This window comes from Stomoxys calcitrans, chromosome 3 (assembly GCF_963082655.1).
Source record: "Stomoxys calcitrans chromosome 3, idStoCalc2.1, whole genome shotgun sequence".
NCBI classification, from domain to species: domain Eukaryota; kingdom Metazoa; phylum Arthropoda; class Insecta; order Diptera; family Muscidae; genus Stomoxys; species Stomoxys calcitrans.
In genome coordinates, this window is record NC_081554.1 from 74,625,105 (window position 1) to 74,651,772 (window position 26,668).

At 40.5% G+C, this 26,668-nt stretch overlaps 1 protein-coding gene across 1 annotated transcript in view; it reads left to right on the forward strand.

Moving 5' to 3' along the window:
• LOC106094669 (neural cell adhesion molecule 2) overlaps window positions 1–26,668 on the forward strand; it is a 103,620-nt gene that overhangs the window by 56,855 nt on the left and 20,097 nt on the right. The window contains exons 4-7 of the mRNA XM_059365488.1: window positions 3,420–3,653; window positions 8,898–9,008; window positions 9,211–9,348; window positions 20,468–20,617. Of these exons, the coding sequence (XP_059221471.1) occupies window positions 3,420–3,653; window positions 8,898–9,008; window positions 9,211–9,348; window positions 20,468–20,617 (633 nt within the window). The remainder of the gene's footprint in view (window positions 1–3,419; window positions 3,654–8,897; window positions 9,009–9,210; window positions 9,349–20,467; window positions 20,618–26,668) is intronic.

Here is a 26,668-nt window from a genome sequence, read left to right on the forward strand (position 1 = left end):
TTAGGCCACATAGTTTTGGAATGCTCACAGCCCCCTCCTTATGACCATCTATCATTAGTTGTCCTTCGACCCTGGTCCTGAAAACTTACCTTACATGTCGCTTGAGGCAAACCCACACATTCCAGTATCCCTGGAATGACAATATGTCGTAGCCATTCCACCACTTCCTTAATTGCAAGGATATCCGCTTGATACACACTGCAGTGATCAGGTAACTTTTTCGATATGACCAATTCTAGATCTTTAGAGTATACCCCAAAGCCCACCTGTGTCGTTTAGTTTGGAACCATTCGTTTAGAAGTCTATGTAACTTCTGTTACCAGGGATATCGTAGTCCCAATCGGTTCTATCAGGAATAGTGGTACAGTACTTTTTATCAAAAAGCGGCTCAGGTAGTGTGTAATACACACTGGTGTAGTCTAATCAATCCATCCTTTAGATCCCGTTGAGTATTGAACAGTAGGTGGACTTTTGAAGCACCGTCCACCAGACCGCAACATTATATAGCATTATAGGTCTCATAACTGAGGTATATACCCAATGCATGACATGCGGTCTAAACCCCCAACTTTTGTCAATGGCTCTTTTGCAGGTGTAAAGGGCAAGGTTGCCTTTCTTGCCCTTTCCAAAATATTGGATTTGAAGTTCAATTTCATGTCCAGCAAGACACCCAGGTATTTTGCTCTTTCGTTAAATAGAACATTATCTCCTCCTATGGCGACAGGTGCCACTGTAGGCAACTTGTATCTCCTGCTGAAGAGAACTGCTTCTGTCTTGAAACTCCAATTCCTTCGGTCGTCGTTTTTACATTATTTAAAGCACGTTCAATGTCAAGAAATACTATCATTGTATATTCCTTGACAGCGAAAGATCCCTCTATGTAGCCGACTAGGTCGTTAAGGACTGTTTTAGTAGATTTGCTTTTACTAAATGCATGCTGCTGATGCGACCGGCGATCTCTAGGGAATTTTGCTTTAAGATATGTTTCTATCAACCTCTCAAGAGTCTTCAGCATAAAGGCTGACAGAATCCTGTTGACATTGTCGTCAATGTCTTCTATGCTTGGACAATCATAATTATCTTGACCAAGTCTTCTTCCGGGTAGTCCTCCGAATTTTGTCCAGTTGGATTTCAACTTATTCCGCTTTGCTTTCCTCACCGACCGTTGCAGCTCCGACGTAGGTGGCGGTATCGTAGAGTCGAAAGGCAGATAAAGTTATGCCAGGTATGCTACACCGTCTTCCTGTCTCGTCACTGTTGCATCCGACGTTGACAACTTTGGGGAAAATAGAAAATTTAAATTTTTATGACAAATATAACAGGTCCTCGACCGAGTACCAGAGTTAGCATAGAATAATTGGTAGTTGATATGGTTTAGTTCAGAAACTTTGTTCCGGGTCGTCTATGGCTCCTGAATTAAGACAATATGAATCTTGCACTTGCTGATTTTCTCCATCAGAGCGTGTGTGGCAGTCTCGCTCCGGTGGAGGTTTATCTGGATAACCTCAATCAAATGGGCTTCTAGGAAATGGTTAATGATCTCATCGCCCGCTCCCTACACATTAGGCTACATTGACATTCCTGTTTCCTGGCGCCCCGGTAGCCTAGTTGGTAACGTGCTTGGGGTTGTGGATTCGATTCCCGCCAGGAGCCTTGGTCTGTCGCTACTGGACTTAAAAAATTGGACTTAAAAAATTGTCTGCGTCTGTAAAGGACTGCCACTCTTATCTAATCCAACCTTCCTGATAGTGCACTGCCTGATATCATCGTATTAGGATCTTTGCCTATCCTAGCCTTCCGAATCTTTATAAAGTCTGTAATGTTCGCATCGTCGGATCCCTGTTCGTTGGGCTGTATTGAGCTCTCCGTCCCTGTATTGCCTGATGTTTTAATATTACGATCTTTGTCTATCTTAGTCCTCCACATCTTAAGTAAATGGACTTTTTGGGAGTATGTAATAGTTCCATCGTCAGCTCACCGTTAGTGAGGCTGCATTAAGACTCCCATCGCTGCGCTGCCTGATGTTTCAATATCAGGATCTTTACCTATACTAGTATGCCGAAACTTAAAGTCGGTGACGGTTCCGTCATCTCGTCCCCTTTCTTTAGGCTGTGTTGGGCCTGTTGTTTTAGTATTAGAATCTTTGATTTTCCTAGTTTTCCCACTATTGAGAGAGACGGTGATTGTCTCGTCGTCGGCCCCCTGTTTGTTAGGAGGTATCAAGTCACCTGCCACTGCGCGGCCTGATGTCTTAATATGAGGATTTTTGCCTATCCTAGTCTTCCCAATCTTGAAACAGACCAGCTTACTCCTGCAGTAGGCCATGCCTTTAGTCTTAGCCAAATTTGACACGAAGACTAGATCAATGCCAACCACAAGGAGTGTTCCTTTCTCCTTCTCCTCCCTGTGGAAGACCTCCTACTTCTCTGCGACAAATCTTGGTTTTGCCTGCCCAAGTATCCCAACATGCGATCCGTCGCAAATTTATTACCCCATCCCTTGATGAAGACCGTCGCCTTTGTGAGCTGGGGAATGTCCATCTTTCTCACCAAGTCGAGCTTTGCGCCCTCCTAGGGAGCGTGGATACCTCCGACTTGCTGTTTGACGATATCAACACATTCCTCCGTCGCAAAACGCAGTGTAAAGAAGTCCCCTCTATACTCGTAGCTTATCATTTGTATGGGTGGACCTTCTACAGAGTTTCACCCATGTTCGAAAATCCGCTCGTTAACCAGATCCTCCACTTGGGATCGATGATCTGGTGGAATCCTAACGGATGCACTGCCGATATTGATGACTGCATAAGACAGCTCATCTCTGTTTTCTTGCCACTTTGGTGTAAGATGGCGGCTCCTTACCATTCTCAGCGACCATCTTCCCCTTCCGTGATGGCTGTGGCCCCCTTTTGGAAGTCACAGTCCTCCATGAAGACTCGGGGGCCGTGCGGGCTTCCTTCGTTCCTGTTCCGAATTTGTCTCCTTCCGCAGGACACTATCTAAAGTCGCCATTGCGGGAGGGCTGGCTTGGTTTTCCCAGAGAGTCCTTGAGAACATCTTAAAAAAAGCATTTGTGCAACAAAGATTTTGCAAATTATAAGGCCTTTGTTCATATCTAATGCTTCATTTGCAATAACCTCTTACCTTTTTCCATCTCAGTGAATTCTTTCGATTGCGAGGGATTGTGTAAAACAATGTAATAAAATACTAGTTCGAAATAGTAGAAAAAAAATCTTAATCTATACGCAAATGTCATTAGCAGTTCACTTAAGTAAAAATACAAATTTGATATCCTTTGTTTTTTATGCCAACATGTTCTGCTAATTATCTATTTTCTCTCATCTGCTACTTCTGATTTTTCTTTTCATGTTCTATCCTTCGTCCGTTCGTTGGTTCCTTCGTTCATTGCTGATGGCGCCACAGTTGTGGTCTCTGGCAATCATCATGAAAATGATGCCACCGCCAATGATGCTGATAATGCCAGTGGCCTTACGCTGTTACCGTATGAACCACAAATGGTGCGCTACATAAACGATTCGTTCATGGTTCTGTGCCGTAGTCCAACACCGGATGCCAAGCTACACTGGAAATCGCCCAAAGGTGAAACAATCAAAGAGCACAAAGGACGCATTCATATCGAAGCAAGCTCCAAAACAGGTATGAACGAGCTTTACTGTTTCCTTTATTTCATGCAGGTCACCTTATCTCCTATGTAGTATGTCCTTTTTATTTATGTGCACATTTGTATACGGGGTCACAATGGGTGTGTCTCAGGTGTCCATGTTGACCAGTATTGGGAGTGAAAGCCAAAGGGCAGGCGTTTTAATGCGAATTTAATGGCATTGTTAACACCTTGTAAAACATTGTGTACTAAACAAGAGTCGTTTTTTAGTGTACCATTTTTTCCATGGCTAGAATAAAGTCAAGTACAGTGGGCAAAATTATAAACTAAGCTAAAAGTCCATACACCTAGTGGAGACGCTATAGGTTTCGTATAGAATGGCGAGAAACAATCTGTCATCGCACGCAAGTTGGCCTTCGGAAAACTGTTGAAGCAGCAGATGCAACGGCATATTCCACTGAAGAAAGCACTGGTCGCGATGGAAAGGTAAATCATAGCCTAATTCATCACAAATGCCTCAAATGTCTTACTAGCACGGGTACCAAAAGCCTTCGGGCGCGTCCACAGGTTGCGGATGGTGGAAAGCTCCGTTTTTATGCGGAGTTGCTGCAAATGCGACCGCGGGCAGTCAGCGATTTTCGAGAGGAGAGTCTCAGTGAGGAGTCATGTGGCACTGGCTCTTAACTAAATACTGAGTGCCAATGATACTCGAATGACAAGGCAAATTATTGGCGCCTTCAAATAACCAATGGCCAACATCAGCGTCTGTTCCCAGGTAAGGGGCGGCTGGCGACGAGCGTCGGATCTTAGAGCAAGTGGCTCGCCACAACGAGGGATACATACAATCCCACAAAACCCATGCGGTTGGGGCGCTGGGCCAGTAACCCGCCCTCGGAAAACATAGAACTACTATGAAAAACAAAGGAATAGTAAAAACGGATCCCCCCAACGTTGAAGACCCACGCAAACGAAAAAGGACCATGATTTGCGGATCTGCACCTGGAATATCCGAACTCTTTATAGAGAAAGTGCAGTATACGCGCTGGCGGATGTATTAGAGAAGTACAAGGCAGATATAACCGGAAGTGCGATGGACTGGGAATGGCGTCACTACAACACCAAACGGTGACGAACTATACCATAGCTGCCACAACATCGAGACATGAATTCGGCTGTGGATTTGTGCTTAGTCGGGGACTGAAACACCTTGTCTCAAGCTTTACTCCGGTGGATGAGAGGCTAGCCACAATCCGCATAAAAGCCAAATTCTTCAACATCAGCCTTATTTGCGCCCATGCTCCGATGGAAGACATGGACGAGCTGACGAAGGATATTATCTACGAGCGCCTAGAGAGAGAATATGACTGCTGTACCGCCCATAATTTTAAAATTTTTCTAGGGGATTTTTATCCGAAAATTGAAAAAGAAGTCATCTTTGGTCTTGGGACAGCAGACGAAGAAATTCTTCGAGTGTTTGATATAAAGATTTTACACAAAATATATGGAGCAGTTTGTGTTAATGGAGAATATAGGCGTCGTTTGAACCACGAATTGTATGAGCGGTATGACGGCGATAGCATTTTTAAACGTATCAAATTACAACGGCTGCGTTGACTTGGTCATTTTGGAATTGATGAAGAAGCTCCAGCAAAGAAGTCATTTGAAGGCAAACACTGTGGTACACGCAAACCGGGACCACCAAAACCCGATGGAAATATCAAGTTGTGGGAGACACCTTGAAACTTAGTATCAGAGATTTTAAAATGAATGTAAAATATCGAGGTGCTTGGAACGCTATTCTCTATTAGGCTAGTGAAACAAATGTTCTGTCATAGCCAACTAATGTTAGTAAATTAAAGTCCGATTTGACCTATTCAAGAACTTAAGCTTCGTATAGAAGAAATACGAGTCTGTGCAAAATGTCAACCCATTATCTCAAATTTTAAAGACTGTAAAGTGATTTCAACTGACGGACACACCTACATTGTCTTAGAATTTTACGACGATTTTGTAGGGTCGGAAATGGATATTTCGATGTGATGCAAAGGGAATGACTAAATGAATATACCCCCTATCCTATGGTGGTGGGTATAAAAACATTTGACAAATATATAAGAGCTAAATAAAATTATCCAACGAAATGAACCGTCATGGCTATTAGAAGTATTAAACAAGTAAAAGCGTGCTAAGTTTGGCCAGGCCGAATCTTAAATACCCTCCACCATGGATCGCATTTGTCGAGTTCTTTTCCCGGCATCTCTTCTTAGACAAAACAGGATATAAGAAAAGGTTTGCTCTGTCAATAGAGCGATATCAAGATATGGTCCGGTTTGGACCACAATTAAATTATATGTTGTAGCCAATTCGAATAAGAATTGCGCCCTTTGGGGGCTCAAGAAGTAAAATAGAGAGATCGATTTATATGGGAGCTGTATCGGGCTATAAACCGATTCAGACCATAATAAATACGTATGTTGATGGTCATGAGAGGATCTTTCGTACAAAATTTCAGGCAAATCGGACAATAATTGCGACATCTAGAGGCTCAAGAAGTCAAGATCACGGATCGGTTTATATGACAGCTATATCAGGTTATGAACCGATTTGAACCATACTTGGCACAGTTGTTGGATATCATAACAAAACACGTCGTGCCAAAATTCATTCAAATCGAATAAGAATTGCGCCCTCTAGAGGCTCAAGAAGTCAAGATCCAAGATCGGTTTATATGGCAGCTATATCAGATTATGGACCGATTTGAACCATACTAAGCACAGTTGTTGGATTTCATAACAAAACACGTCGTACCAAAATTCATTCAAATCGGATAAGAATTGCGCACTCTAGAGGCTCAAGAAGTCAAGACCCAAGATCGGTTTATACGGCAGCTATATCAGGTTATAGACCGATTTGAACCATACTTGGCACAGTTGTTGGATATCATAAAAAAACACGTCGTGCAAAATTTCATGCCAATCGGATAAGAATTGCGCACTCTAGAGGCTCAAGAAGTCAAGGCCCATGATCGGTTTATATGACAGCTATAACAGGTTATGGGCCAATTTGAACCATACTTGGCACAGTTATGGGATATCATAACAAAACACGTCGTGCGAAATTTCATTCCAATCGGATAAGAATTGCGCACTCTAGAGGCTCAAGAAGTCAAGACCCAAGATCGGTTTATACGGCAGCTATATCAAAACATGGACCGATATGGCCCATTTACAATACCAACCGACCTACACTAATAAGAAGTATTTGTGCAAAATTTCAAGCGGCTAGCTTTACTCCTTCGGAAGTTAGCGTGCTTTCGACAGACAGACGGACGGACGGACGGACGGACAGACGGACGGACAGACGGACGGACATGGCTAGATCAACATAAAATGTCACGACGATCAAGAATATATATACTTTGTGGGGTCTCAGACGAATATTTCGAGTAGTTACAAACAGAATGACGAAATTAGTATACCCCCCATCCTATGGTGGAGGGTATAAAAATACCACCTTTAAAATTTCCGGCAAATCGGATAATAATTACACCCTTTAGAGGATCAAGAAATAAAATCGCTATATTGATTTATATGCTGCGATTTTATTTAGAGACCGAGTTAAATCATCTTTGGCACGGTTATTAAAAACATCACGTGTAAAATATCAGTCAAACCATCAGTCAATAAGTGCGACCTCTAGAGGCTCAAAAGGTCAAATTGAGAGATCGGTTTATATGGCAGATATATCATGTTATGGACCGATTTAGGTCCGAGGTCTGTTTATATGGCAGCTATAAAAAAGCATGAACCGATTTGGCGCATTTACAACTGACCTACACTAATGGGAAGTATTTGCGCTAAATTTCAAGCGCCTATCTTTACTCCTTCGAAAGTTAGCTTATTTTCGACATACAGACGGACTGATATGGCTAAATCGAGTAAGAATGTCAAAACGATCCAAACTATCTTTGATGGTTCACAGATCATTATTTCGATAACAAACGGAATGACGAAATTAGTATACCCCCATCCTATGGTGGAGGATATAAAACGAAAAGGAAAGGTTTAAGTGAGATCGCTAAAGTCCGGTAATTGATGGTTTTGCCACAGGCCCATCCTCCTGCAAAGATTTCGATTTCGAACCGAACACTGATTTTGGTAATAAAATTCAATGATTTGCAAGCGTTGCTCGTTAGTAAGTCTATTCATGATGAAATATCAAAGCATACTGAACATCTTTCTCTTTGACACCATGTCTGAAATCCCACGTGATCTGTCAAATACTAATGCATGAAAATCCTAACCTCAAAAAAATCACCCTTTACTTTATAGGGTCTCACATCAATATTTCGAGATGTCAAAAATGGAGTGATTAGATTGGTATGCCATTGGTGGGTATAAAAAGAGACGTATGGAACAGATACAAATAGTGAGTGTGCTAAGGATATAGAAATACAATTTTTCCCAGAAGATGATATCTTGTAGAAACGACCTCTGTTGCCGTTATAAATTATATACCGCCCAGTCATCATGAGGCCAGAGTGGCGGTAACCCCCTAAAGAACAACAAAGCAGCAGATAACGATGGGTTATCAGCCCCGGCACACGATAACTATGAACACCACACAGGCTGGAACTTTGAACTCCGATCTATGTGGTGGTCATATGCAGTTATCACGAGAAGGTCGGCTGAGAACTACCGGATGCGTCCACAGGTTTTGGATAGTGGGATGGCTTCGTATACGGAGTAGCTGCAATTGCAATTGCGGACAATTAGTGGTACCTGCTCTTGCTTAAATACTGAGTGACTATAATGCTCGATACGACAAGCCGAGTTTTTTTTTGCGTCTTTAGTCCCACAGCGATCGGTCCTATGGACTGGTACGAGCTTACTCATATTTAAGGGTTTGACGAGGATCGCTACCTCCACATGAAATGTGGCCACAACAACAATAAAAATGTGGGTTATTAGCAAGACTATTCAAGAATAGAGATGACACAATTTTATGGTCTGGGCGAGTTTTCCCCAAAATGTTATGCATAAAGAAAAGTTAACTAAATTAGAGCTCTTTTAAAAATATGTAACCAATATTCAATTTATAAGAAAATTTGAGGAGTGAAGGTTCAGATTATCCAAATCTATAACCCCACTGTGTTAATAAACATTCGACAACAGCATCCTCATTCCTTCATTATTATTATTGATTATTTTCTTGTCCTTTTGTCGTGCTTCATGTCATGCTCTTCTCATCATCCTCTTCTTTATTCTCATCCATTCCAGCAGAATTGAAATTGGTTTTTATGCATCTCACATTGGACGATAAAGGCAATTGGTCGTGTGTCGATGCTGAGGGTGCCAAGACTGGAAATATGTTTGATTTAATAGTCTATCGTAAGTATTGAAATGCACAGAATGGCACACAAAATATCCAAACAATGGAAAACTAATTGATCGTTAAACCCAAAGGGAGGCGAACAACAATCGAGAGCATAAAAGAAAATCGCATAAGAAATGTAAATATTTGTTTTCTTTTCCATTTTCATTTCCATTTTCTTTCGTCTTTTGTGCCTGCTGTCTACAATGAAATCTTTAGAGAAAATTACATTTACGGAAAATACGTCCGTTTTAACGGTCAAAGAAGGCGAAAACACCACAATTTGGTGTGAAGTTACTGGTGAACCTCAGCCCAACATTACGTGGTATTTCAATGGCGAATTCATACCCAACATTGGTAAGTCATGAATACATTTCAATTATTGTCGATATCGTTCTTTTGTTTTTTTATTATATTTATGAACCACCGCAGACAAAGGTGTGGTAGGAGCAACTTGCTCAAGTGTGCTGCATTAAGGAAGACAATTTTCTCTCTACGCTATTCAATGTAAATAGCCACTTCATTTTTACAATTGCCTATTGACGTACTTTATAGAAATTACAATTTTACAGGTAATATTAAGCGTGGTTTTTTATTATTCCCTATAAAATGGTCATTGAGTGATATAACAATAATTTGTTACCAACAGTAAATGGAATGCTTTGTAGGGAACAATTATTGATTTGAGAATTGGTGCCCAGTTGTAGAGAGAAGCTAAATACAGTTGAACCTCGATTATCCGGGCCTCTGTTAATCGGTTACATCTACTGGGATATTGGTTTTAGACCTCTAATATTCGTGCTTCAACAATGCTCCCTCTATTAACCGTACACAGATGGTGCATAATGATCCCGTGGTGCAAATAGAGTACTAAATATTTTGATATTTAAAGGGGGGCGGACGCTCCCCTTTACCCTAATATTCAGAAACATCAGATCTCGGAGATGGGTGATGCAATTTAAGCGAAATTTGGTGTGCGATCTTTTAGTAACCTACAAACAAAAATATGATATCCAAATTTCGGATGGATTAGCTAGGGAGGCCGCCCCACTCCCAAAATCCACTAAATGTATATATGGACCAATCACGGCAATATGGGACTCAAATGAAATGCATTTACATTATTTTTTCCCAAAGGGGGAAAGAGCCGAGCTAATTTGACTAAGGGAATGAATATCACAAAAAATTAAGAATTTTTATTGATTACTGAAAAGAAATGGGCAGGCAACAGAAAGGATTTAATTACATGTACCCCAATTGTAAACGTTTCTTAGGTTACTAGTCTAATCATCAATATAATAGTGCTGCTCTCTATCCTCCCGTCTGTCGGGCCTACATAGCGGGTTGATTTGTAGCCTTAAAATTAGATCCACATCCCAATTTGAAATATGGACACTTTCATTTCTGCAACCACAAGTTAATCCCTTCAGCCGTTGTATAACATATTTTCATGTCTCAACCTCGTATTTGATATCAAAATGTGGAAACAAGTGTTCGTCACACAACCCCTCAACTCCCCTAAATCGGACATATTTTCGGACTATAGCAATATTGGACTCAAATGAATGGTATTTGGCAGTATAACACGAAATTGATACCCATTTTTCGGGACGAAGTTTATGAGGGTCCACCCCTTTCCCAAAACACCCCCCAAATAGTTCTTATTTACTGACCATGACAATATGGGACGCAAATAAAAGGTATTTGAGTGTAAAATAATAGTCTCATATCCAAATGTGGGACCAAGTGTTTGGAGGGCCGCTCCTCTCCCAAAGCACCCCCAAAAAAGACAAATTTACAACCATAGCAATATGGGGCTCAAATTAAAGGTGTATGAGTAAAGCATGAATATGGTATCAATATTCGGGAAAAAGTGTCTATGGGGCCACCCGACCCCCATAACACCACCCAAATAGGACGTATTTGCTGCCCAATGCAACATGGGGCTCAAATAAGAAATATTTTAGAGTAGAATACGAAAACGATATATATTTTTAGGGTCAAGTCACTGAGTAGCAGCCCATCCCGCAAAACACCCCCCAAACCTGACATGTTTACCGGCTATGGAAATATGGAGCTCAAATTAATGGTATTTGAGAGTAGACCACGAATCTGATAGCATCATTCGGGAAAAACTGTCTTGGGTACATCCCACCCCCATAACAACCCCCAAATAGGACTTATTTGCTCACCACGCCACTCCCCAAAACACCCCTATATATGGCATATTTACCGACAAGGTCAATGAAGGGCTCAAATGACAGGTATTGGGGAGTAGAGCACGGAATTGATACCCACTTTCGAGACCATTTTTCTGGGGGTCTGACCCTTCTCCAAAACACCCCACAAACTGCATTTAAAAAGAATACAAATCTGATATCCCAATGTGGGACCATTTATATTTGGTATTTGGGGCACCGCCCCTTCTCCAGTAAAATTGTCATAAGGGCAACAACAAACAGGACGGTAAGGTCACCAACAGTCGTGCTGTGTAAGAAGGAGATTAACGCCTTCTATGAGGATGGCAAAATCTGCATCGTTTGGGTGCCGGCCATAACGGAGTGAGAAGGAATGAAAGGGCGGACGATTTGGCGGTGAAGGCCAGAGGACTGTCGTCAGTAAACTTGATTAACCCGAAGTCTTTCGGGTCGACGCAGTTCGAGTTAAGGGCGTGGACGACGAATGCGCATGCAACCCTGTGGAATAACGAAACGGTCGGTAGGACGGCGAAAGTCCTATCGTGAGAAGACGAGGCTATTACTGAATGGCAGTAAGAAGGAGGTCAGTAGAGCTATTGGTATCATAATAAGACACATAGGACTACGAGCTCACTTATGTAAAATCAGTGCGGCAAGTGATAGCATGTGTAGGGCATGAGGGGAAGATAATGCGACGTTGTAGCATTTCCTATGTCATTGCCCAGCTTTCGCGTCTAACAGATACCGTCACATAGGTGGGGACACAATACCTGACATTAACCATTTTAGGGGAGTGTCATGGAAAACAATTAAGGATTTTGTAAATAGAACGGAATTCCTAACTTAGATTTTCTTTTTCTAGGTTATCTTTTTGTTTTTGTTTTTAGAGTGCACAACAATCCAATTACTGGCTTAGGTGTATATCCGTAGTAGCATGGGGCGGATTAACATCTGCACCCTCTTTTCACCTAACCTAACCTAATACGGCTATACAACATTTCCTCTGATTTGATAAAGCACTACATTCAATGGCCAGTTTTTAGGGAAACAAGCCTTTTTAAAAAAACTAAATTACCTATCGTGGATTTTGAACTTTTAAACAGTGGGTTATTTTAAGCCTCCCGACATCTGACCGATTTACCGATAACGGGTCTAATGCCCATAAAAACTTTATTTGTCATTCGATTTTGCTGAAATTTAAAACAGTGAGTAGTTTAAGGCTTCCCGATAACTGACCCAAATATGGTACAGATCGGACTATATTTAGATATAGCTGTCATATAAACCGATCTGCCGCTAAAGGGTCTTAAACCAATAAAAGCTTTACTTTTACACGTTTTCGCTGAAATTTTAAACAGTGAGTTGATTAAGATCTCCCAACATCCGACCTAAATATGGTTCTGATCGTACTATATTTAGATATAGCTGCCATATAGACCGATCTCCCGATAAAGGGTCTGAAGGCCATAAAGCTTTATTTTTTATCCGATTTCGCTGAAATTTGAAACAGTGAGTTTTTCTGAGCCTCGCGATATCCGACCCTAATATGGTTCAGATCAGTTTATAATTGGATATAACTGCCAAAAAGACCAATTGAATATTAGACCACTCAATTTCCATGCCGAATTTAGATGCTTAAGTTATCCAATTTTCACTGGATTGTGATGAAATGGGGTTTACATATGTACTCGAGGTGGTGGGTATCCAAAGTTCGGCCCGGCCGATCTTAATGCCTTTTTTACTTATTTTTCCCTACTTTAAGTTCAGCTCTCTTTGGAGAAAAAATTACTAATGTATTCAAATACGTGACTGACTGTAATAGGCAAACATATATATGTAGTAGAACAGAATCATTAACTTTACAATAAAAGTTTTCAGAAATTGGATTTCAAATTATTAGAATGAAACATAAATAGTTTAACTGATGGACCTTATTGCGCAAATGAAGAATATATATGTATTAGATTCGTAAAAATATTTCGTTCTACCAGAGGGCTTCCGTTATCTTGATACCATAAGTTTTATTCAAAATAGTCAATGTATGCCTATCAACTATATACACATGTATAGTAGAGAGAATAAATAAGCATTTGATAGCATACTGAATAATGATTTCAGATTTGGTGTTGACGAATACGCATATGCAAATCTTAATTTGCTAAAATTCTAGTGAATTAATCCCTAAATTTTCTTTCCTTTTTTATTTCTGACAATATTTTTAGCTTACTACCATATAAAAGGTAATGTTTTTTAAATTTGTCATTAGCATTCATTTCATAATCTAGAATTGTTAATTGCATATATATTCTTCATTCACTATAACATCTGGAAAGAAATTTCAAGCAGTTATGAACATCATTTAATTGAGAAGTCAGAATTTGGAACTGCGTACTTAGACATTTTCCACTTAGATCAATATTTTGCTTGTTTATTTCTAGAATTATGCATTAATGAAAAAAAATTTAATCAAAGTTTTATAGCACACACAGATGTAGTTCTTTTTCAAATTGTATGAAATTTTGCATGCGGACTTCTATTTTGACATCCTACATCCATGTCATTTATAGATTAAATAACTGCATATCGCATTCATAGATAAGGATGAAAGAAGCATATCTTAGCACATAGATTACTCGAGATCACCTGTCTCAGCAACAGTCCCTCACGGCATAGCCGACTTTAAAGTGGATTCTTTCTAGACATTAGCAGTGCTCTTAATAATGTAAAACCGACGTCAATCATAAAAAGCTGAAGACTTTAGGGACCAATACTACCCTAAGTAAGGTTATTGGTATAAGATGCAAATTGCAAATTTGCCCATGAACATTTCATTAAGGAAATGGGGCAAACTTCTCATAAATCAATGAATGCTGTCCGATTCAATTTTACGCTCAATGACCGTGTCCGTGTCCGAACGGCGTGCCGCAGAGCGACACCTCTTTGGGGAGAAGTTTTTACATGGCAAAGACCTGATAAATATCGCCAGCATTAGGAGGGGATAAACACCGCTCAAAAATTTTTCTAATGTTCCTGCCAGGATTCGAACCCAGGCGTTTATCGTGATAGTCAGAAATGCTAACCTCTGCGCTGCGGTGGCCTCGATGTTCTACGGCAGACTTGGTATCTATAGATCTACAAAGATGGTTCTGCAGAGGGCCATCTCTAGGTGGTGTACAGTCTCCGCTACTTTGGAATATATCCATTTATAATATATTATAGTCTCAGGAAGAAAACTATTTAAAAGTGGTCGCATATTCTTATGACATGGCAATTGCGGTTATAGAGATATACTTCAGGAAGTTCTACGTGCAACAGCAAAGTGGGTTACTGAAAGTGGTCTAGGTATAAATCCGTGCAAGACAGAAGTTATTCTTTTCAGCAGGAGATACAAGTTGCCTACAGTTGAACCTGTCTCCTTGGTTGGAGAGAGTGTTCCATTTTGCTGGACAGGAAATTAAACTTCATATCCGACATTTTGGAAAGGACAAGAAAGACAACTCTTGCCCTATACACCTGCAAGAGAGCCATTGGCAAAAGTTGGGGGTTTAGACCGCGTGTCATGCATTGGGTATATACTGCAGTTGTCACACCAACAATGCTATATGGTGTTGCAGTCTGGTGGACGGCGCTTCAAAAGTCCACCTACTGCTCAATATTTAGCCGTATCCAAAGGATGGCTTGTTTGTGCATCACAGCCGCACTGAGAACCACACAATCTGATGCACTGAATTTAATGCTACATCTTATGCCTCTGGACAAATTGCAGCGACCACTGCCGTGAGGTTAAGGGAGCTTTCTCATTGGTCATGTGGCGGCAACGAACACTGTGTTATCCTTGATACCATATCCGATGTTCCAGGCAGTGTGGATTACACCGTACCTTAGCCGCTTTTTGATAAAAATTACTGTACCACTATTCCTGATAGAACCGATTGGAGCTACGATATCCCTGGTAACAGAAGTTACATAGACTTCTATACGGATGGTTCCAAACTAAACGATCAAGTGGGCTTTGGGGTCAGATCTGATCATATCGAAAAGGTTATCCGACCACTGCAATGTGTATCAAGCAGAGATCCTTGCAATTAAGGAAGTGGTGGAATAGGCAAGATATAATGTCATTACGACGATTGGCATAAATATCTTCTCAGACAGCCATTAAATCCCTGGAGAATATATTTCTTAACACAAAAACCGCCCTCAACTGTGGCAGATATCTTAACGCGATAACTGAACAATTCAAAATGCACCTGTTCTGGGTGCCGGGCCACAGAGTTATCCCAGGAAATTGTAAAGTGGATGAGCTTGCGAGACTAGGAACTAGCCTACACATTCCAGGGGATTCTGGAATCTGTAGGTATGCCTCTAGCGACATGTAAGCTAAGGTTTCAGGACCAGACCCGAAGAACAACGAACGATAGTTAGTCGCAAAAAGGGGGCTGTGAGCATTCCAAAACTATGTGGCCTTATCTAGACTTGTAGAGGTCTACTGCTTTGCTGTCATTGGCTAGAACTGACGTCTCAATCATTGTGTCCGTCATGACAGGTCACTGTCTAATCGGAAAACATGCTGACAGACTGAAGGTTGCCAGCAACGACTTTTGCAGAATCGAGGGACATCGAGGAAGATAGTCTCTTCTTCCCTTCACACCTTCTGCGTGTGTGTCCCGCACTAACAGTTAGAAGGAGTTCCACTTTAGGTTCTCATTTCTCTGAGAACCTGTCCGATTTAGCGAATGTGAAAATTCACAAGTTATTGGGTTTTTTTCTTCTGTTCCTGTGGTATCACGATGGACGAAAACGTCTATGTGAGTCTGATGGGAGACTGCCACTTAAACCTAACCTAACCTAAGTCCGTCTAAGATCAAAATACTAGTTTGCCGCAGTGGCACCTATCTCCTTGGGAGGTTGTGGTGGAAGATGCGGTGCATGTACTAACTGAGTACCCGTACTATACGGACCTTAGGGACTTAGGCGCTATGGGGATTACTTGTAGCGCGGGGGATGTGTGGAATTTGAGGAGGGCCCTTTTAGACCCTGGGACGATGGCTTAGTGGTGGCAATCCCTTTACGGGGAGGTGTTGGGTGTTCTTGCGCTTGGCGCAATTGATTTTTGACAGCCGTCGTCCCTTTGTTGCCGCTCCAGCTCCTGTTTTTTGTTGTAAGGTCATGTACAATATGAGCACGGCTATGTCAAATGTTGTCCTGCTTTGTGTGTTGTTCGTGGGTTGTCTTTCTTGCCCCTATAAAAAGCGCATTTATTATCCGATTCCTATATGGTTTAGATCGGTTTATATTTGGATATAGCTGCCAAAAAGACCAATATTTTGTTCTACTAAATTAAACAGTGACTTATAAATATTTATCAGACCACTAAATGTCTGTGCCAATTTTCACCGAATTGTAACGAAAGGGGTTTACATATATACCCGAGATGGTGGGTATCCAAAGTTCGGCCCGGCCAAACTTAATGTCTTTTTATTTGGTTTTGGTTCATGTTTGCTAATTGGATTTGATATTTCGATTTGTAGTAGGCTTAGTGTAGGTTAGAGTTTTCATAGTTAGGCTTAGTTTAGGTTAGTATTATTGGTAGGTCTTAGGTTAAGTGATTGGATTGTTTTTGTTTTGCTTTTTCTTATCAGGCGACCAGTCTGGAACTGTTTGGGGTTCAACTGGTAGTAGCTTTGGTCACGAGGTCTGACCGGAGTCCTTAATCTGGTACCATGGGAGTCGGGGGCCCCTGGGATTTCGAATCCAGGCCGACTATGGTGAGGCCCCAGTGGGGAAGGCGTTCTTAGCCTACACTTATCTTTGGGAAAGGGTACTAAATATGTACTTACCTTTGGAGATAGGTACTAAAACTATTCTGACCTTTGGGAAAGGGAACTTAAACTACCATTTTTGAGAATGGTTCTAAAACTTAGCTTTTTTGGGAGAGGGTACTCAAACTTAGCTTTATTTTGGGAGAGGTACTAAAAGTTAACTTTCCTTTGAGAAAAGAGAATAAAACTACCCTTTCTTTGGGAAAGTTAACTAAAACTACCCTTTCCTAGGGAAAGTCAACTAAAACTACCTTTTCTTTTGGCAAGAGTTAAATAACCTAACTTTTCTTATGGGTAATTTCCCTAAAGTCATCCATTTTTTTGGTAAAGAATACTAAGCTACCCCTTCCATTGGAAAAATGTACACAGGAATTATTTCCTTTGTGAAAGGCTACTTAAGCTTCACTTTCCTTTAGGAAGAGGTACTAAAACTTCCCTTTCCTATGAGTAAAATACAAATTTTGCCCATGAACATTCCACTAAGGAACAGGGGCAAACTTCTCACATACCAATGAGTGCAGTCCGATTCAAGTTTTAAGCTCAATGTAAGGGGCCTCCTTTTTATAGCCGAGTCCGAACGGCGTTGCGCAGTGGGACACCTCTTTGGAGAGAAGTTTTACATGGCATAGTACCTCACAAATGTTGCCCGCATTAGGAGGGGAAAACCACCGTTGAAAATTATTTCTGGTCTCGCCAGGATTCCAACCAAGGCGTTCAGCGTCATAGGCGGACATGCTAACCTCTGCGCTACGGTGGCCTCCTATGAGTAAGTGTACTAAAATTACTTTTTCCTCTACGAAAGAATACTTAAACCCTCCTTAGGAAAGCATACTCAAACTATCATTTACATTGTGAGGCTATTCAAACTATCGTTTCAATTGAGAAATAGTACAAAAACCAAGTTTTTCCATGAGGATTGGTTTACTAACTGGTCTTTCCTTAGGAATGTGTAGTGAAGTCAAACTTTGTTTAAGAAAGTGTGCGAGAAACCCTTTTTTTACCTACCACCGAAGGATGGGGGTATATTCAATTTGTCATTCCGTTTGCAACACATCGAAATATCCATTTCCGACCCTATAATGTATATATTGGGTTGCCCAAAAATTAATTGCGGATTTTTTAAAAGAAAGTAAATGCATTTTTAATAAATCTTAGAATGAACTTTAATCAAATATACTTTTTTTACACTTTTTTTCTAAAGCAAGCTAAAATTAACAGCTGATAACTGACAGAAGAAAGAATGCAATTACAGAGTCACAAGCTGTAAAAAAATTTGTCAAGGCCGACTATATGAAAAATCCGCAATTACTTTTTGGGCAACCCAATATATTCTTGATCAGCGCAAAAATCTAAGACGATCTGGACATGTCCGTCCGTCTGTCTGTTGAAATCATAAAAAGATATTGTGCTGAAACTTTGCACAGATTCTTTTTTAGTCCATAAGCAGGTTAAGGTCGAAGATGGGCTATTTCGGACTATATCTTGATATATCCCCCATATAGACCGATCCCCCGATTTAGGGTCTTAGGGCCATAAAAGCCACATTTATTATACGATTTTGTTGAAATTTGGGACAGTGAGTTTAGTTAAGCCCCTCGGCACATTTCTGCAATTTTGCCTAGATCGATCAAGATTTGCATATAGCTGCCCTATAGACCGATCTGTTGATTTAAGGTTTTGGGCCCATAAAAGGCGCATTTATTGTACGATGTCGCCGAAATTTGGGACAGTGAGTTGTGTTAAGGCCTTCGACATCCTTCTTCGATTTGGCTCTGATCGGTCCAGATTTGGATATAGCTGTCATATAGACCGATCCCCCGATTTAGGGTCTGAGGACCATAAAAGCCACATTTATTATCCGATTTTGCTGAAATTTGGGACAGTGAGTTGTGTTAAGGCCTTCGACATTCTTCTTGTTTGGCCAAGATCGGTCCAGATTTGAATATAGCTGCCATATAGACCAATATCTCGATCTAAGGTTTTGGGGTCATAAAAGGCGCATTTATTGTCCGATTTCGCCGAAATTTCGAACAGTGAGTTGTGTTAGGCTCTTCGACATTTTTCTACAACTTGGCCCAAATCGGTGCAGATTTGGATATAGCTGCCATATAGACCGATATCTCGATTTAAAGTCTTGGCCCCATACAAGGCGCATTTATAATCCCATTTCACTGAAATTTGACACAGTGACTTATGTTAGGCTTTTCGGCATCCTTGTCGTATATGGTTCAGATCGGTTTATTTTTAGATATAGCTACCAAAAATATCAATATTTTGTTGTACACAATAGAACAATGACTTGTACTTAGTAGTATTTGGTCCAAATCGGAACATATTTCGATATAGCTGCTATGGGGCATATAGGTATGCATTTTTCACCGGATTTTGACGAAAAGTGGTTTACATATATAGCCGAGGTGGTGGGTATCCAAAGTTCGGCCCGGCCGAACTTACCGCCTTGTTACTTGTTATCTTTAGAAAAGAATGCTATGAGAAGTTTTCGCTTTTGGGAAAGTCTGCTTAAATTGTGTTTCCTTTAGTAAAACTACCTTTAAACTAGCCTTCTCTTGGGAAAGTGTATTATAACTTTCCCATCCCCTAGGAAAGGGTACTAAAACTGACCACAAGTGGAAGTTATTTATTTCCTGCTTATTTGGTACTTATTAATGGAAAAAGCCCAGTACGCAAGTTTCCGAAAATTTCGCCACCAATATTATTGGGTTGCCCAAAAAGTAATTGCGGATTTTTTAAAAGAAACGACTATATGAAAAATCCGCAATTACTTTTTGGGCAACCCAATATATTCAAGAATAAATGCAAGTTTTCTTTTGTACAAGTGCTGTCTAAGGGTCTCGTATACATAGCCGAGTCTGGGCGAAATATCTTAGAGCAATAATAATAAAACTTTCATAATACAAATACCGCCCTTGAGTGAAATACGGGCATGCAAACCTATACGCCACCCATACCATGATGAAATAGTTAAAACCATATAAATCTCCATGACACTAACCCCAACAGTTCTAAAATGCAGAACTTTAGGGCTTATCTATATTGGGGAATATATTTTTTTACTTCACATTAACATATATTCCGGAGAAAACAACCATCAACTATCAACATCATACACTTGATTGGCAATGTAAAAATTCTAATAAACCACATATACTCGGCATTCCCCTTTTTTAACAATTCCTATTTCTAAAGCTGAATTACACCTTCAAAAGGTGTAACCATTTACAATCTCTTTAAAATAACTTTCTTGGAATCATTGGCAGTTTATGCAACATGACTTTAATCCCAATTAGCAAGTCAGTCACACCTTCAGGTGATGTTATGCAGATGCTCCCGATGATGAAACTGTGCACCCGCCGCCCTCTATGTTATGTCCTTAAATTGATTTTTTGTATTTTCTTTTCATCTCATCTCGATTCTGTATGTTTGTGTCTTTTTCAGAGAATGCAGCCAAATTCAGATATTTGGGTGATGGATTAAGTGTCAGCGCAGTTACGCAAAATGAAACTGGTGAATATACGTGTCGTGCTTACCAAGTCAGCAGCATTGCATCAGATATGCAGGAACGAACCATTCTGATGAAAATCGAACGTGAGTGTGATTCACTTTATATGTATTTATGCATAACCCCCCATTTACTTGACGCACATATTCTTGCCACACATATTCCTTGCATCCTTCGACGTTTTTGTTGTTACTGGATGTTCGTTTATGTAACAATTTGATTTTCGGGATTTTTTTTTTTGTGCATTCCACTACTACACCACACATTTCCATATTCCCTACTAGGAACGTGCGTTTTTTGTCACCAAGCAATTTACTTTGGATTTGTTATGTTTTTTACTAGGGTAAAGTTGGGAGTAAATGCCACATGTTGTTGGCTTTTCTAACAGGACGATATGTGTAGTTTATCCAAAAATTTTTAACATGCCGATACAGAGCAAGCTGTAGAGAAGAGCAAATAGCGAAATAGAGATAAGATTAAGATCAAAATATAACATATGTTGTAGAAGGATTTACCGACTTAAAATCTTAAGTATCGAATGGGGATACTTCGTATGGGAATTGGCTGAAAACTAGCCTATTGATCTCTGGTACGTTTTCGTCTGCGTCTTCTTTTACTTTATATGGAGCAAAATTTTCCTTGGAATACTTATTTTCGACAATTAAAGAGCTTTTAATGAAATACCATGCTACGAAAATTGTATATTGCTTGACTAACAGTTTAACATTATAAGTGCCTTTATCTGAATCCCATATGATCTTTATTGGTCTACGAACCCCTTACATCCAAACGAAAGTTCGGTTATAAGGTGTATTCCATTCTTAAAATACTTCATTTCAACCCGATATTCTCATTATGTCTGATTTAGTGCTGTTTTCGGGGTTAAGGTGGACCCCCGGACACTTGGCCCTGATAAAATATCAGCATCGTGCTCTTCTCTCAAATACCATTTATTTAAACCCCATATTGCCATTGGCTTAAATTCTTGCTCTACCCTCCAATACCTTTCATTTAATCTCCACATTGATATGGTCGGTAAATATGCCCGATTTAGTGGTGTTTTGGGGATTGGGGTGATCCCCCAAACACTAAGCCCGGAAAATATATTAGCAATGTGCTCTATTCTCATATATCTATATATCATTCATTTGAACCCCATATTGCCATTGCCCTCGAAATTGGATATCAAATTCGTTTTCTAATCTCATTTAAACTCCTTATTGAAAATGTTAGCAAATATGTCCGGTTTAGGGTATTGGCCCTAAAAACTATGAATATTTAGTTCCACTCGCTTTAAGACCCAAATTGTCTTGGTGAGCAAATACATCCAATTTGGTGGTGGGACGTCCGCTAGACAGTTAGCCGCTAATGTTTATATCAGATACGTAGTCTACTCCCACATACCTTTAATTTGAGCCCCATATTTCCATAGTCGGCAAACATGACCGGTTTGGGGGGTCTTTTGGGGAATGGGCGGCCACTCAGTGAGTTGGCCTTGAAAATCTATATCGAATTCGTGTTCCACTTTAAAAACCCTCTTATTTGAGCCTCATATTGCAATAGTCAGAAAATACTTACTATTTGGGTTGTGTTGTGGGGGTGGCGTGGCACTTATAGACATAGGCACTTTTCCCGAATATTGATATCAATTTCGTGCTTTACTCCCAAAGACCTTTCATTTGAGCCCCATATTGCTATAGTCGTAAATTTGTCCCCTTTGGGGATTGTTTTTGGGGAGAGGCCGGCCCGTAAACACTTAGTCCCATATTTGAATATCAGATTCGAATTCTACACTCAAATACTTTTTATTTAAGCCCCATATTCCCGTGGTCAGTAAATAAGTCCTGTTTGGCGGGTGTTTCGGGGAAGGGGGTGGACCCCCAGAAACATGGTCTCACATTTGGATATTAAATTCGTTTTCTACTCGCAAATACCTTTCATTAGAGTCCCATATTGCCATGGTTGGTAAATATGTCCGATTTAGGGGTGTTTTGTGGCTTGGGGTGGTCCCCCTAGCACTTGTCCGACAATTGGATATCAGATACGTTTTCTTATCCTAAATACCTTTCATTTCAGTCCCATATTGCCGTGATTGGTCTTAATATATGTTTGCTAGGTTTTAGGGTGGGGCAGCCCCCCTAGGTACCCTATCCGAAATTTGGATACCAAATTTTTATTTTTAGGGTACTATATCAGAGCACACAAAATTAAAACGCATCATCCATCTCCGAGATCTGGCGTTTCTGAAAATTATGGTAAGGGGAGGGTCCGCCCCACTTCAGATAACAAAAAGTGTAGTACCCTATTTTCACCACGGGATCATTATGCACTATCTCTGAAAGATTCCAGAAAGTCGTTTCAGCCGTTTCTGAGTCTATAAGAATCACACAAACACACAAACAAACAAAGAAACTGACAAACAAACACAAATTGATTATTATATATAAGATTAGCTCTGGAAGAAAAAGTTGTCAAAATGGTCGCGTATCTGATGACATACAGTGGGAAAGAACCGAAAAAAAACATTAAAAAATATGCCGTGTGAAAACGGGTAGAGATGTCTCTTCAAATTTGATATGGTTAGAGATGAGGTGATAGCGAGATTGTGTGCAAAATTTCAATGCCTTAGGTTGTTCGGATGCCTTTTGGCAGGCCCCTTAAGTTGGTCATCTAGGTATTTCGAAAATTTATTTGGGCTGCCAAATCTTCCTTTGGGGTCCGATTTCCAAATGTTTTTTTTTTTTTGTGCATAGTGGTCAAAACTAGCCTTTTCATCAAAAAACCAGTAAAAAAATTCGAAAGCCGGGCGGTGCCGACTTTATAATACCCTACACCTGCCCTATAAATACAAAGTGGGACCTATATCTAATTCTGAACCAATTTTGAAAGGCGTCGGCGGATGTTTTCATGACAAATGACAATATAATTACAAATTACATAAAATCTGAAGAACATATATATGGGAGCTATATCTAAATCGGATCCGATTTCGATCAAACGAGGATCGCGTTGTGCAAAGTTTTGGGAAGATTGGTCAATAAATGCGCTTGCAGTGGCACTAGAAGTGAAAATCGGGAGATATATGTGTATATATGAGAGCTATATCTAAATCTGAACCGATTTCTATGAAAATCACCAGAAATATCGAGAGTCAAGAGCATAACATCACAAGTGACCACATAATTCCAATATTAGTCCAAATCGGAGAAACATATATATATATATATGCAAGCTATATCTAAATCTGAACAGATGTTTTCCAATTTCAATAGCCTTCGTTTCTATACCACAAAAATGTATATGCTACATTTGAAGACGATCGGATGTATATAGCGATCTGTTATTTATGTACAATTAATATGGACAGGCAGACAGACAGGCGGACATAGCTAAATCGAATCAGAAAGTGATTCTGAGTCGATCGATGTACTTATTAATGGGTCTATCCCTCTTCCTTCTGGGTGTTACAAAAAAATTTCACTAAATCATAATAACCTGTACCACAGTGATGGTGTAGAGTATAAAAATGATGGTATTTAAGCAAGTTTTTTCAATAAAGACTAATCAATGAAAATACTTTTTTTTGTCACAAAATGAAAAAAATACACCTTTTTACATTTTTATATCCACCACCGAAGGATCGGGATATATTCATTTTATCATTCCGTTTACAACACATCGAAACATGCATTTTCGACCCTATAAAGTTATAGACCGATTCGGACCCAACTTGACACTGTTGTTGGAAGTCATAGAATAACACCACGTGCAAGATTTCAGCCAAATCGAACAAAAAGTGCGGCTTCCAGGGGCTCAAGAAGTCAAATCGGGAGATCGGTTTATAAAGGAACTAAAGGGTGATTTTTTTGAGGTTAGGATTTTCATGCATTAGTATTTGACAGATCACGTGGGATTTCAGACATGATGTCAAAGAGAAAGATGCTCAGTATGCTTTGACATTTCATCATGAATAGACTTACTAACGAGCAACGCTTGCAAATCATTGAATTTTATTACCAAAATCAGTGTTCGGTTCGAAATGTGTTCATTCACCGTAACGTTGCGTCCAACAGCATCTTTGAAAAAATACGGTCCAATGATTCCACCAGCGTACAAACCACACCAAACAGTGCATTTTTCGGGATGCATGGGCAGTTCTTGAACGGCTTCTGGTTGCTCTTCACTCCAAATGCGGCAATTTTGCTTATTTACGTAGCCATTCAACCAGAAATGAGCCTCATCGCTGAACAAAATTTGTCAAAATTTGAACACATTTCGAACCGAACACTGATTTTGGTAATAAAATTCAATGATTTGCAAGCGTTGCTCGTTAGTAAGTCTATTCATGATGAAATGTCAAAGCATACTGAGCATCTTTCTCTTTGACACCATGTCTGAAATCCCACTTGATCTGTCAAATACTAATGCATGAAAATCCTAACCTCAAAAAAATCACCCTTTATATAGGTTAGGTTAGGTTGGAAAGAGGGTGCAGATATTAATCCGCCCCATGCCAATATGGACATACACCTAAGCCAGTAATCGGCTTGTTGTGCCATCTAAAAACTATAAAGTAACCTCTAAAAAGAAAATTTTAAGTTAGGAATTCCGTTCTACTTTCAAAATCCTTACTTGTTTTCAATACCACTCCCCTAAGTTGGTTTATGTCTGATATTGTGTCTCCACCTAAGTTAGACGCAATAGTCGGGCAATGACAAAGGAAATGCTCCAACGTCTCATCATCTTCCCAGCATGCCCTACACATGCTATCACTTGTCGCACCGACACATAAGTGAGCTCGTAGTCCTATGTATCCTGTTATGATACCAATAGCCATACTGACCTCCTTCTTGCTTCCTTTCAGTAATAGCCTCGCCTTCCCACGATCTGAATCCCACCATAGCATTCGTCGCCCACTCACTTAACTCGGACTGCGTCGACCTGAAAGGCTTCGGGTTAACCAAGTTTATTGACAGCAGTCCACTGGCCTTCACCGCCAAATCGTCTGCCTTTTCATTTCCCCTTACTCCGTTATGGCCCGGCACCCAAACGATGCGGATTTTGCCATCCTCAGAGAAGGCGTTAATCTCCTTCTTACACTGCAAGACTGTTCGTGACCTTACCGTCCTGGTTATTATTGCCCTTATGGCAATTTTACTGTCGATAAAGATGTTCACACTCGACGTCCTCGCGTTAGCCCAGTGATGTGGTGTGGTACCTCACTCATTCCGTGATCGTCCGGATCTCCGTCTGCAGCACTGTATTATGGTCAGGCAGTCTTAAACAGATCTCAGTCCCTGTGTTCTAAATGTAAACCCCTAGGCCCACTCTGTCCTCTAGCTTTGATCCGTCCATGTAACATGATCTTCCGGATGGCAATACTAGGGTTCCGTCAATCCAAGGCTGTGCCGATTGCAGCAGTGCCTTGCACTCGACTTCAAGGTTCATCTCTGGTATCCGATCGAAAATCTCTTCCCTTCCTTCCAGGTTTCCTATCGTCTCCTCGATTATACCACGATGGTCTGAGCTGCTCCCATCCTCAATCCGTTCTCCTATCGCCTTAAGTCTTACAGCCGCAGTTGCTGCCTCACACTTAATCTGTATGTCAATAGGTCGGATATCTAGAATAGTCTCCAGTGCCCTAGTGGACGTGGTCCTCATCGCTCCGCCTGTGTCAAGACAACAGGTTCTCTGAACCAGTTGAATGGTCGTTACGTTGCACTTTTGCTCCGTAGCAGTCCACCAAACTGCCGAGGCGTAAGTAAGTGTTGGTCTAATCACGCTATTGTAGAAACAGTGGACTATCCTAGGATTCAGGCCCCATTTCGAGCCTACAGCCCGTCTGTATAGTGCCCAACATTTGTGAGCCTTCTCAGTACGCTCCTGAATGTGACACTTCCAATTCAGTTTCTGTCCATGATCACACCTAAGTATTTGACCTTGTCAGATATCGAAATTGTCTTATTGAGGAAACGGGGTGCGCTAAATTGGCCCACCTTCGTCTTCCTCGTGAACAGGCATATTTCACTCTTCTCTGGATTAACATTAAGACCTATGGGTCTAGCCCAGTCATATGCCATATGCAAGACCCTTTCGGCCTTTCTGCATAGCTCGTTCGGATCCTTACCCCTTAGAAG